At 40.0% G+C, this 14,390-nt stretch overlaps 1 protein-coding gene across 1 annotated transcript in view; it reads right to left on the bottom strand.

Moving 5' to 3' along the window:
* Window positions 1-498: 498 nt before the first annotated feature.
* The window catches only part of ANO2 (anoctamin 2), a 151,436-nt gene continuing 137,544 nt past the window's right edge, over window positions 499-14,390 (bottom strand). The window contains exons 21-25 of the mRNA XM_041460361.1: window positions 10,824-10,976; window positions 10,663-10,715; window positions 8,521-8,702; window positions 3,286-3,391; window positions 499-1,839 (exon numbers count right to left, since the gene is read on the bottom strand). Of these exons, the coding sequence (XP_041316295.1) occupies window positions 1,558-1,839; window positions 3,286-3,391; window positions 8,521-8,702; window positions 10,663-10,715; window positions 10,824-10,976 (776 nt within the window). The 3' untranslated portion in view covers window positions 499-1,557. The remainder of the gene's footprint in view (window positions 1,840-3,285; window positions 3,392-8,520; window positions 8,703-10,662; window positions 10,716-10,823; window positions 10,977-14,390) is intronic.

Below are 14,390 nucleotides of genomic sequence, written 5' to 3'. Positions count from 1 at the left end.
CATTTGGAGAGGACCAACTTTTTTTCAACAAAGTTAAATATTTGCAATTTTATTCCAGACATTATCTTTTCAAACTCCATTTCTATGTTGAAGGAATAAAAAACCCAAAAGTAAATTTTAAAAATGAAACTCCATGATTTTTTTTTTCATTTCAGCTCACCCCAAAACAGTTTTCCCATTTTGATGTGCCTTAGTTTGGGCACTGAATGAAAAAAGAAATTATTTTCGCACCTCCCATTATGTACCAAAAGCTGTCACAGAGATTATTCTTTTCATCTAAGACATTAGTAAAATCTTAGGCTTCAGAAATATATAAAATAAGATTATTATGTTAAAGGGCAATACTGAATACAATGGCTGAAGCTGAAGTATTTATTTTGGTTTGTATTTTTTGTGGTTTTGAAAGTATTGTTGAGAAGACAAAATGAGAAGAAAACCTTTTGTCCAAACTCTGAATTTCAAGCTGGGTTAGAGAAAAAATCAACGGGAAAAGAAACAGATTTTTTAAGAAAGTTTAATTTTCATTCAATTCATTAATTTTCAGAGTAATGTTATTCCTTAAATGCTTGTAGGTGAAAGCTTGATTAGTGAATATATTTATCTTCCAGGGAAATGCAGTTCTGCAAAATATTTTACTTTACAGTAAATCACAACAGCAGCAATTTTTGTAACTTTACATTCAGTGTACATGGAGATGCCACATGATTTACATGATTGATTTACTTGATTCCATTCTCACTCCTCAGCTTTGCACTGGTGGTTCAGTGGCATGATTCTTCCTGACACTGGCTGAATTCCAAGTCTAAGTGAGAGGAGAATCAAACATGCAAGATTTGGTTTTTAGCTTTTTGTTCAGGACAATGGGTGCTAAGGAGGTTCCCTGGTTCTGGCAGCTTCAGCCGTTCTGACAGCCTCTCTGCTCACCAGCACATCCATTCCAGCTCCTGCTAAGCAAAGCACAATATAACCATAGATGCAAGTATCCAGTGATTTAAATTCCTTCTCTTCCCACATCTCCCAGAGCCCTGCGTGCCCTCCAGAGGTGGCACCCTCCGGCAGCGTAGGTTAGGAAGGCACAAAGGCTCCTTCAGACCCAACATGTTTGCAAACCCCCTTCTGGCAGCTACAGCCAATGAGACCATGAGGTGTGTGCACTTCTCCATGGTCAGTCCTTCTCCACAGTCAGTGCAACCTGCCCAAGGATAGAGACTAAAGCAGGAGTGCCCCATGCCCCATGAGCATCTGCAGGAGGAGGGATGGTTGCCGGGAGAATTCCTGCCAGGAGAATCCCTGCATGCCTCTCCAGCTCGAATGCATTGTCACCACAGGAACCAGCTACAGCCCCAATACAGCCCTTATCTCACACCGATGAAATCTGGAAATGCTGCAGCCCAGAGGGCATTTAAATTGTAACAGAGCCACTCACATCTGGAGATTGTAAGGAAATAAAAAAGCCTCCCTTTGCTCCCTTTCCTTCTCTCCTTCTCTTGTTTTAGGCTCAGAATCACATCATGCAGTAAGCAGAGGCAAGCACAGGCTGTTCCCTTCCCTCAGGAGTCACACCACCGTGTGCTGTGAGCTGAAGGAGGTGAAGCTGCCCTTGGGGCTGCGGTGACACTGGGAGAAGCTGGCAGCCCTGGTCCTTCTGCTTTTGGTCCCGCTCCTGCGTTTCCGCTTGTCACGTGCAATAAAGCTTTTGATCAGCTTCAGCTTCTCGTGCTCTTCCTTCAGGAAGAAGTCAACAAGCATGGTCTTCTCCTTTTTGATCTGTTCACTGATGTCCTTGGGGATATCAGGGATCATCCAATCAACCAGAACACTGAGGAACATCACCAGGTTCTGCAAGCACAGCAGCAGACATGAAGTAAGCATGAAAAATCCAAAATACTTGCACTGGAGCAAAACCAAACCTTTGTTATAGCTATAAGACAGATGTCAAACACATTTTGCTGGTGGTGTGTGGTAGTAAGCAGTTGATTAAGGCTTTATTTCAAGAAACAGCTCAGGTTTGTGCACAGCTACTCCTCAATGTAGAGGCTGAATTAAACATGTGCTTCAGTTAGGTTTGAAATAGGAAAGGACAAGGAATCATCAAATAATCCATGGCCTTAGTAGCTAAACCAGCATTATTCTTTACAAGCATCCAAAGGTGCCCAGTTCTCAACATCCAATTCCTTGATACTGAGTTCAGAATCCATTACTATAAGAACATCTCCAATACCATCCCAAATCCTGAAACACAAGGCAAAGATACCCATGTGTTTCCAGTGTGGCCTGAGCACACAGAGGAAAACTTTCATGGCCATTTGTCCTCAAATCCTTCTGTCTGCTGACAAGCAGGATTGTTTTTTACACTACCACACTGTGCAAGCCAAAATCCCAAATCTCAGGTGTCAAGGTGAATAGAGGTGCTGCTCATAACATCAAGCAGGAAGCAGACTGGGCAAAAATTTTTGCTTGCTTGTGAAATCTATAGATAAGCAATGCTTTGGGGGTTTGTATTGTCATGATAATGCTTTGAGAAGTGTGTTGTGTAATGCCTGGAAATGTGTGAGAGCAGTTGGCTGACAGGGTTGCTAGCATGAGCTCTCTGTCCCCATATGAGACAATGGAGCTAATTAACCAGGGAATGTTCTCTGGCAGAGCAGGCAGAGGGTTTGAAGCCCAGCAGAACCAATTGCTTTCAAGTGCTTTGCAGCCAGTGGAAAATTACTGAAGGCACAGCAAAGAAGCAGAAGAGGGCAATACAAATCAGGCAAGATTCACAGAAACACTTGGGAACACTCGGCAGGTAGGGACAAAAGAAAGGCAGATTTGTAAAAGAGGGATGAGCCCAATTTGGTTGTGGAAGGATCCCAGATCATGGAGGAGGGCAGAAGGAAGCCATTGGAAAGGCAAGCCATGATAGCAAATCCCTTGCTAATGAAATCCTCACACTGGGGACAATTTACTTTTCTCCATTCAAGAAAGTAGCAAAAAAAACTTGGACAATTTATTACTTCTGTTTATTTCTTGCTTTGGGTAAAGAACAGCAGTTAACAAGCTTACACAGCACTTATGTACTTTCTACAAGTGGTACCTCTGAGACTATAAAAGTTGACACAGTTAACTTAAACATTCAAAAGCCTGGGGTGTTTTGGGGACCACTGCTAACACCAAGGGCTAAAGGAAGATGTGGGTCTTGCTTTCCACATCTATTGGACATGGGCTTCTTTGAAACACACATTTTGATCCATCTATGATGATATTTCTGTGTCTGAAAGTGAAGTAACTCATCAGACTTACCTGAAATAGAATCACAAAAGCCAAGCGAGCGGACAAGACTGCCCAGTACTGCTTAGAAAACTCATACTGGTGTGGGGACCAAGGTGGTTCTCTGTAGTCTTTGAACCTGGAGGTGAAAACAGCTCAGTTATCACAGTTCCAGCAATTTCCTCCAGCACCAATTGCTGTGATTAATGCGATTTTCCAATCACAAAACCCAAAGAATCAAATCCTCCAGATGTTCTTACTTCAACCCTTATTATGAAATACAACTTCAGAATTAGAGCTGGACTACCTCCACTGAATTTAACACACTCAGTGTGGTTTTTACAGTTGTAACCAAAATCAGAACATTCTTTTAATGTTTGAAATGTCCAGATTTTAGAGGATTGACAGAAATCCCCTTTATTTTATAATGTAAATTGACATCAATGTACATGGAATAAAATGCTGAAATGAAAGCAGAGAGATAGTCCAAGGCATTTTCAGGCTGAAGGAGATAAACCTGCATTCATTTCACCCAAAACTTGATTAATTTAGGGAATAACTCAGCCCACATAAAATGTGACTCATGCTTTGGTGATTCCTGTCTTTGCATTAACAGAAGGGGGAGCCATGGTGAAGGCACTTCCTAAGTTAACTGTCTAGCCTTGGACAGGATAAAACAGAGCCTTAGTTGTTTGGTGTAAAGACTGTTGCTTTTAGTATTATCATCAATCATTTAGAAGTAAACAACAGGCTAATAAAAATCACAGATGCTCCTAAATTGGAAAGTCTTGCAAATAGCAGGAAACACAGAAAGCAATAAGAATTGGAGACAGGAAACACAATGAGAATAATATGGGGAAATGGAAAATAATTAAAAATAAAACACTTGAAGGATCTTTGAAGGGATACTGTTTGAAAGTGGAAATAGCCTGGAGCTTGCAGAGGCTAGCAAGTTAGCACGAGTTTGAAATATGGCAGCAGGACAATGTATGACTTGTGGATATATCAACAAAAGTCACAATTGTGCTGGGGCAGGGAATTAGCCTTCCTCTGAACAGCCCAGGTAAATCCACACCTGGATTTCTGCATTCAGCCATTCAGCTGTGCACATTCCAGAGGGGTGGAAGGGAAAACAAAAAGAAAAAAAAAAGGGAAACCAAAGAAAAAGATAGCAACAAATTGAAGGTAGTTCAGGAGAACAGTACAAGGGCTGAGGAGATTGACTCATTGGGAAGATTAAAGAGCAGCACATGTATTGCTCCACTTTGGTAAGTAACAGCCACAGTTGGACATGATAACCATGTGCAAATTGTGCCCTTAGGACTGAAAGGGATAATTTAGTGCTGTTCCCAGTGTTTGACTAGGAGTAATGGGATGAAATTAAGAAAGGGAAAATCTGTTTTGAATACCACAAAACCCATCCTGACAGTAAGATTCATTAGACTGTGCAAAAGCCTCCGTTGGGGGATAATGGAGAAGGTTCATATATAAAATCTGTCAGCTTCAGTTTGCAGGTGCGCTTGCCAAAATTACCTTCAGGTTCTACCCACATGGTTTTGCATGTTAAATTACACATTTGCAGTCCACGCATCCCCTACATCCTGCTGCTCCCCACCCCCAAGAAACTGAGTCTGAATGCTGGATGTCATTCTGTGCTGCAGCTTCTGGAGACAAAGGACAAGAGGTACAGCCCACAGGGAAGAGAATACCACTTTAAACTGGGGGCTGTGTTAATTTAGGGAAGAACTCCCTGGGCTGTGTTAGCCCCCTGGATGGTTTTGCTCAGCAGTGCAAGCACAGGTCCTGTCTTAGGATTCCTGTGCTGTTCCTGCAATGCCAGATCTCCCCTCTGGTACTTTTCTAGACATTGTGGACTCCCACATGTTGCTCAAATCTGTATGAGTGCTGCACCAAGGGCCAAAGTCAGTTCCCTTGAACTTAATCTGCTTGAACATCAAAGCCAAAGAAAGCCACTGAGTTTCTTGTGGACTTTGCCAACCACTATAAATCAATCCCAGTCTTGAAATGGAGCCCAGGTTCACCTGGAAGGGTCACCAACTGTGGTGGGTTTTCCATTTAATGCATTTTGAGCTTCACAAACTATGTAAGTGTTGCAGGATATCAGACCCCTTGGAAATTTCAGCTGGCTCAGCTGGGAATCACACTGTTAGTGATGCCTAAACCTGCACTAGCAAATGATTTATGGTGAAGGAAAATGTTGCCAGAGCTATAGATGAAGTAGCTGGGCCTCCTCCCCACCTCCTTTTTAAAATTATTCTCTGCCCCATGGGACTCCAAAGGGCCTTTTCTAACCCCTAGATTCTGCAGGTAGTTCCTTTTTTCAAAGACCATCTTTTCAGCTCAAGAAGCATTTGGACAATATCCTTAGGTGTGATTTTTGGGGTCTTCTGTACAGGGTCAGGATTTGATAATCCTTGTGGGTCCCTTCCAACTCAGGATATTCTATGATTTTCTGATTCCCTCACCTCTTCAATGCTTCACTCTTAAAATATTTGATTCAGCAGGTATGGTAGGAAGAGCAACCAACCAGTGCTGCAAAAGGACAAGAATATGAAGTAGTCAACATGGTTGAAGAATAGAGCACAGAAAAGTTATAAGGAAGAATAGAAAAATGTGCACTGAAAGTAGAGAATTGTAGGACAGGGGAAGCTGGGTGGAGAGAATTGAAGCCAAAGCTAAGACAAAGATGTTAATATATTTCAGAAGTTTATTGTGTATGGAGGAAAAAAAGACTGGTAAAAAAAATCGAACTGTATATAGGTGGAATTTCAAATCAGTCCAAATAAGCTAATCTGTTTAATTTCTTTCTTCAGCTGGCCTTGAGAAGAAATTGGACAAAACATCCACAATCACAGAATCAGAGCAGGAGTATAAAAAAATTAGTCAGGGAAAAATGTTAGCATCCACCACTGATCATTAAGAATAGATGAGATGAATCCCATGACATTAAGAAAATTAATTCAAAGACACTTTATACAGTTGCTGAATGTTGGAGCAGACCCATGTTAAAGCAAAAGTCCCTTGAATGACTCCATATCTGCTGCTTCCTTTTTTCAATGTAACCAGTAGGTTTGTATGTACTCCACCATCATACAAGTCTACAAGGATTAAAATATCCCATATCTTAGAAAGATTTGCTTCTAATTTGCCTTCAGCTATACAAATGCCATTTTTCCCTGAAAGAAAAAAAGTAAAATTACGACTAATACTGTGCATCAGGACAGCTTTACAGCAACCTTTATTTGGAAGCAGTGCCAAAGAGTTCACAGCACTGCAGAAAATGCTGCTCTAAATATTTGGAGAATGTATTCTGTAAGTTCAGTGGCAGAGTTGTTTCTGGCTTGTTACAGTTATTTTTAAGATACCTTAATCTCTGGCAATGCCCATAAGGAGAAAAATGCAGCCTCATTACAACCACATTTATCTCCAGAGGCCACAGAAATCTAAGAATAAGAGAGGTCAGCTTGTTCCCAATGCATTTGCCAGAAACAGAAATACAGATTTTATTTCCAGCTCGAGGGGCAGTGTTTGGTTGCCTGTCTCTTGGGACGCAAGTTAGAGACCCCATACTTTATCACAGTGATAGTTCTGTCCAAAGCTGAGATTTTTATAAGATTCAAATGAAGCAGATGATAATGAGAAACAGTGTTTGTGGATGCTGACATATTTTCCCAATTGTCTTCTGATAAGAGAAATGTTCCCATAGTTTTGTCTCACTCAGACTAACGCATTAATTTTTTTCCTCTTCTCAGTTTCTTAGATGGTGTCATCAGGCAGGGAGCACTTTTGAACACAGTGTAGGTGATTCCCTTCTCCGTCTATTTGGGCTCTGTTGAGTATTTGGCTGCATATGACCATACTAATGTGAGGAGTGCCTTTCACTCTGTTGTTAATGCACATATTTCCAAACACACCAGCACTTCAACATCTATAAACAGGGGCCAGTGGCTGGAACAAGGTAAAAAGCAGCATAGTGAAAATAGCAAAATCACAGTGAAGTGGATCAAGATGCTTGTTGAAGAAAAACACATGCAAATTTAGGGATGAAAAATTAAAAAGTGCTAGAGTGGAAAAGCATTTCACAGACTTACAAATCTGAAAGTCCGGAGACGCTGCATACTTTAACAAGGAATACTTTGCTAACAAACAAATCCCAGCAGCAGAAACGAGGAATTGCAGAGCTCACTAGCTTATAAGTTACTTAAAAGTTAGGAGTGCATTCATCTATCCTCTGCTGTAGTCGAGGTGAGAAGGTAGGTTCCTCCCAAAGGCAATCCCAACAGCACTGCCTGAGTAACAGGGACAGATTTCTCTCCCTGTTTACCTTGCTTCCAGTGAAGAAACTGGGATGTGTCATTTTGCAGGTTATAGTTGAGCAAGCTATATACCCCACTTAAAATCAGTGTGAAATATATTGCATATCAAAGCAAGGGATGGAAAACCACTCTACATTAAGACTATCCTTAAATAAATGGAAGAGGAACTGTTATAATTATTTTGTGCCATTGCAGAGACCAATCACAGGGTGATTTCAAGGGAGTCAAGAAGGAAGGGGAGACAGGCTGTTGAGTATAACACTCACCCCAAGCAGATCAGTTTTGAACAGCTGGGGGTTATAATGCCTTAAACCAGCTCTTTCAATTTCTGTATATTATTACAAAAATACCAAGTTACTTTGAAAGCTGGACCCACATTAGTGATTTCTCATACAAACTGGAACTACTCTATAGGTATCTAGTATTTGGGACATATTTTAAATGAAGTTGAACCTTGTTTGCCCAGTCAGAAAAGATGTATCTGAAATAGCAGACAGGTACATGGTGACTGGTGCAGGTTCTAAAGATAGGTATAATATACTGAAAACTCATATCTCAGCAAGTAAGGACTGAATTTAATAAAGACAGAGAAAGCCTGGTTCTAAATGGTTCTGGGTGACCATTTTAAAAAATCATTAATTTTAATTAAAGCTGTATCTTTCAGTAAAGAAAGTGTTAGTTTGCTTTTTTTTTTTCTGTGGATCAAGTCTGTCTAAATTGTTTATTTTGCCTTTTAATGCCCTGAAAAGACCCCTTTTAAAGACCTTGTAACACAGCGAGAATTCTCTAAAGGCAGCACTTTTCAAAGGCACCTGAATATTGCTGAATATGTGGCCATATAAGTGAATTTTATCAATCCCTACTTGGAAAAATGACATAAGAGCCAAGGAAATTCCCTTGACTGTGCAAACTGCCCTTACAAGTACTTTACCTGCAGAATGAAACTTCCTGTGCAAACAGGGAGTTTTCTGGCTGTGTCCCAGCCTTGAGCTGGCTGACATTGAAGTATGAGAGGGTGTGATTGATGAAGCCATGCATGGTTCCATTCTGACTGTATGCATATTGATACATAAGGCGTGGGATGAAATCGGATGTAACAGCAATGACAAAAGCCTGAGAGATGGAAAAACAAACAAAAAAAACAACAACCAAACAAACAACAGCATCATGAATCTGTGTCTCCAGGTTAAGTAATTCAGGGGAAAATGTTAATGTCCAGGTAAATTTAGAGTGGTGGTGAAGGGAGAGTTATATGGCCAGAATTGGTACAGAATGAAGGGAGAGTTATATGGCCAGAATTGGTACAGAATATTTGCACAATAACCTGCTCTGTCTCTCCAAGGGAAGGCTCAGCTAGGGAAGTAGCAAAAGCAATTAATGGACTGCACATTGCTCCAATTCTTTCCATCTCTGGAGCCATCATGAGGTTTATCACTGGTTTAAAAAAAAACCTTACAACAAGACCTAATAGCCAGTTGGTATAATTTGGGCTATATTTTGGTGTAGTTACACCAAACCTGTTGAGTGTAAATGTCCATTTTTCTTTCAGCATGAGGATTTACACATCACACACAGGGGGATCTCATGCTGGTATTAAACCTCATGAGACTGGTATCCCCTAAAACTGGTGTAATTGTGGGGGCAATCAGCCACAGAAATCTCTACATCCTATCAATAAGAATCCCTTTGATTTCTGCTCTGGACTCTCTCCTGTTGGAGCAGGAGAGACTTCAGTCAGAGGACTGAAGCCCTTGTGCTATGGAGACAGGCCAAGAGAATTGGGATTGTTCAGCCTGTAAAATAATAGGGTTTGGGAGTAGACTTAAGAGCCCCTTCCAATGCCTGAAGAAACTCCAAGAGACCTGGAGAGGGACTTCTGACAGGGGTCTGGAATGACAGGACAAGGGGTAATGGCTTCACACTGACAGAGAGCAGGTTTAGATGAGATATAGGGAAGAAATTGTTCCCTGTGAGGGTAGTGAGGCCCTGGCAAAGATTTCCCAGAGAAGCTGTGGCTGCTCCATCCTGGAAGTGTCCAAGGCCATGCTGGATGGGGCTGTGAGCAACCTGGGCTAGTGGAAGGTGTCCCTGCCCTTGGCAGGGGCCTTGGAACGAGTTGATCTTTAATGTCCCATCCAACCCCAACCATTATACAATCCTATGATGATTTAAAACTATATTTTGCTACACAATAATTTCCCGTGTCAATAATATCCAGATGGAGAAGCAGAATTGGGCATTCAGTATTTTTTTTTCAAATGGGTATGCACATATTTACATTTCCTTCAAGAAAATGTACCTAATCATACTTTACTGGAATCCTCAGAAAATAAACTTTTCCAGAGTTTGATCAACACAGGAAATTATCAAGAATCATAAATCTGCAAAGTGTATTCAGAGAAAACAAGAGGCTGCAGAGTTTTTCTCCTCCAGCACAGCTCAGTGCTGGACAACAGAAGTCTGTGCCTGACAGTGAGATTATGGGGATGTGCAGGTTCTACAGATTTCCTACCTTAATTCTTGGAAACTGGAGAGCCATGAGCAAACAATGTGATCTCCACCCAAATGAAACAACACTGCCCCTCTGGAGGCCTTAGGGTGCTGTGATGTGCCGGGAGCTATTTTATTAAAGAAATTGCATAACACCTCTCCACAAGTTTTCCCTTCAGTAGTGAAAATCACCTCCCTTTCTAAAGGGCTTTGATATCTTAATATCCATAACCTTAAAGGTATTTTCCAACGTAAATGATTCTATGAGATTAGGATCTGTAGGCTAAAAACCCACTAGAAACTATTAGGATTAAAGTCCTAAGGCATGAGATTTTTTTTATCTTAAAGCATATAGAGGAAAAATTTACTTAGGGAATACATATAGCACAATAAACATAATATATCTGTATTCTGTTGTATTGGAGCAATTGAGAAAATTAGATGCCACTTTTAAATTATGTTGAAGGGACAATAAAATATGAACAATTATAAACAATAAATTATAAAGAGTTTTAAATTACATTGAAGGAACAGTAGAAGCTCCCAAGATCAAGGTTAGAAACTGATGTAACCAAACACTTACATTAATAATCACTGAAAGTTTTCCAATACCACTCAAGATGTTATACCAAATACCTGTAAGTGAAAGAAAAAAAACTTATTAATAGGGTCATTATAAATTTTCTTCTTTGTTTAATTGTATTTTTGGTCTTATCTTCACTGCAATGCTCTTTCATTACTCACCTATATCCTTTTCTCTGACTGTGTCTGGCCTCCTTAGCTCAGTAACAAATTTTTTTGCATCAAGACGAACCTCGATGATGTTGTTCAGAAGAGCAAAGACAGGGGCCAGAGGGAAGGAGGCAACAAAGAGCGTGACAAAGCCAAACTGGATAACTGAGGGGGGGAAAAAAAACAATGTTTTTTGATAGCTTCTGAAGGGAGCAGCAAATTGTTGATGAGCTTTGTGCATTGCCAACCCCATAAAATTCCACTTCCCAGTTTGGTCCCAGGAATAAAAATCCCAGAGTAGGGCTATGAAGAGACAAAATTTTGTCACTATGGTTTATGAATGTTTCCAATAAAGCTGCTAGCACAAGCACAAATCAAAGGAAACAATAAATTTAATAAAGGACAAAGGGTTCCGAGTCTATTTTTCTGCATTTATACATAATTAACGGATTAGTCCATGCTGTTTCTTTCCCATCCTTTTCCCTGTAAGGAAAATTACACAAAATCAAGCAAAAGGAGAAAATCTACAAGGTGCCAGCTTCCCAGCTTCCTTTGAAAAACTTGGTGGCAGCCTGTGAAAAGCAAGAACAGAAGTGTCTCTGTGGAAGAAGGAGCCAGTGGTGTTGTGCAGCACTTTCATCCCTCCTTTTGCAACTGATGTCCTCCAAGTTCAGAAATACTCTCTTTAAATGGAAACAAAGGAGAATTTTATATAAATATATATTTTTATATAAATATATATTAAACTAATAAATCTGACTGTGATCTAAATCTCAGTTTAAAAAATATTAGCATAGAAAAAGTATTCATATGTTTCAATACCCTATATACTGTGGCTTCTTTTTTGGCAAATCCCTGTATAAGTTCTCTCTCCACTGAGGGAAGAATTGCACTTTTCTGAGAAAATAGCACAATATTCTGTGCACAAAACACAGTACTATACTTTAAAATATTTTCCTTCAGCATTGTTGTCACAACCTACAACTAACTCTTGAAACAGTTTCTCCCAGGACCTTCTCTTGCATACACCTTTTTTTTTTTTGGTGTACAAGTCCTCAGATATTTCTCCTTTCTAATCTCAGGAACAATATATTTGCACACAAAATTAAAATCTCAGTATATCAATTATATGGCTTTTAGAGTTTCATTCTTATTGTTTTGTTCTGAGATCTCCACTAAGATGGAGCTTTTTCAAAGCATACAAACATCCTACCCTTGAAATCATACCTTCCTGACTATTTTATGTTCAGAGTCAGGAAAAGAAATTAACAAGGAAATAAAACCAGATGTTAAAGTAATGTCCCCAAAAACTGTGAAATGCTTAGAAAAATACATAGCCCCAAAATATGTCTTATTTGGTTCTAAGTGAATTTAGCAGTAATAAAAAAAAAAAAAAAAAAAAAAAAAAAAAAAAAAAAACAAAAAAAAAAAACCAAAAAAAAAAAAAAACAAACCAACCAGTAAACCAGTATTTGCAATGCTTTAAGAATAAACCACACATGCATTTGCTTTGATGTTTTTTGTAGCCCCTTCATTCATTGTCTAGGAAAATGCAGTTCAAATTTTTTTCAAGTTCATGAAAAAATGTTCAAGGTATGCAAAGGACTTTTGGATAATTGTGTAAATATGTCTTCATAGAAAACTCTAAGCCAGAAGTGTTTGTGTGGCCATCTTGAAATCTCTTCAACCTTCTCAACTCTGTCTTATGCAAGTGTAAATGATGAAAAAAGCAGGCAAGAAAAGCAATTCCAAAGCCAAACCCAGAATTTAGATGGCCTTATGCAACAAACTAGCAAACAATCATTAAATGGAAGAGTCTTTGAACAGCCTAAGAAATTCACAGGTATTTGTTGAGTGGGATCAGTGTTTTCAGAAAAAAACCTGAATAGATTACATAGGGAAGAATCTCTGCCCAGATCTCAGAAGGAATCTCATCTCAGCATCCTGGAGTTCTGTGGATGCCTGTCTGTCTGGTCACACTGGAAATACTTACAATACTTTTAGGACACGCACTCTTCCATCAGGGACAGTTGACACCAAGATATCCTTTTTTTTTTTTTTTGCCTGAAAAACTTGATAGTAACCCTTAAATACCCTTTTCATGTTCACATTTATGCCACAGGGTCTCCATACAAAGCTCTTTACGTGTCCATGTACAGGGAAAAGGCCAAAGAGACCTGTGCCAGGAACTGGACTTCTGGCCATCCATCCTGTTTCATCATTTTCCTACCCCCTGGTAGACCAGCCTGGAGACGTGAGAGATGAACACTGGCTCACGGTACAAGCTTGGAAATGAAACAATTGAAGGCAGGGTATAGTGGAAAGTAAGGGACATGGGAAACATCATCTCCTGGGGCATCCAAGCAGAACCCTGGATGTGCTGTCACCGACACAGGGCCTTCACCCTTTTGATCAGGGAAAAAGCGCAAAGCACATACTGGTGGTGCCTTTACTGTCTGTGTAGAGCAGGAAAGAGGCCAAGGGCTCATAGCCAGCCCTGGAGTTTCACAATACCCAATGCCACATCTGCAGCACCTCATCCAGCCCCCGGCCCGAGACAAAAACTCTGGACAAACAGCATCCAAAGAAGTGTCTCAGGTCACAGCCCTTCTCAGAAGTCCACTCTTCACAGAAGTTGTGCAGGGGCTGAGCAGAACCTCAGCCCAACTGAAACACACCCTGTCCCTCCAAGTCTGGCATCTAAGTTACGACTAAGAGCACAAATCAAAGCTTTTAAATTATGGATCTGGAGGGTGGTGGCTGCTGTTCTTGTGTAAGGGATACAGAATCAGTCCCCAGCACAAAACCTTCCATGGTGTGGATCACTTGTTCTACAAGATTTGCACGCTCAGCAGTGTGAGTAACCCAAGTATCTTTTACCTCAAAGCCTCACCTAAAACAAGGTATTTATTTACAATTCTGTTGCTTTTTTTTTCTCTCTTCTTTATCAAAAATATCTGTCATAGGATCACGTGTTACTGGAAGTAAACAGTGGAAAAATTATTTCTGTGCTAAGCGGCTTTCCAAATCCTAGGAAGAAAATTTTCAATATACAGACAGGCCTGGCAGAAAAACTGAGGAAAAGGTGTAGTTTATAACTCTTCTGTAATAAATGTATGCAACAAGCCTACACACAACCACCAATGGTATTTGCAAAACCATCCTCATTATAGAGATTATAGAAAAATGCAGGTGTCTCTTTAGCAATTTTTTTTTCATTTTTCTGCCTCACACATTGCCTTTTTGATGGCTTTTCCTGCTTTAGGGGAAATCCTTCCAAATCTCTCAGATTAATCCCTATAGTAGTCAGTAGCTGCAGACTTTGGATCTAATATTTTTCTCCTTGTGCCATTGTTTTTAAACAGAAGGTGGATGATGAAACCTTTTATTATTACTTTTCCTTGAGGAAAAATGTTTTTAATCAATTGCCACATGAAGTTTGGACTCCTAGAGGGGTTAGGCTAGAGAAGGGAAGACCAAATGAAACAGGAATCTGAAAATCATTGCTGATTTCAGTTTCTTCTCAAGGAAACACGAGTGGTATAAATTTCAGACATTCATGTGCATAATTTTGCTCTT

Source organism: Pyrgilauda ruficollis, unplaced genomic scaffold (assembly GCF_017590135.1).
Source record: "Pyrgilauda ruficollis isolate IOZ18807 unplaced genomic scaffold, ASM1759013v1 scaffold142, whole genome shotgun sequence".
Classification (NCBI taxonomy): Eukaryota; Metazoa; Chordata; class Aves; order Passeriformes; family Passeridae; genus Pyrgilauda; species Pyrgilauda ruficollis.
Note: the sequence above shows the minus strand (reverse complement) of the source record. Positions and strands in the feature narration are given on the sequence as shown.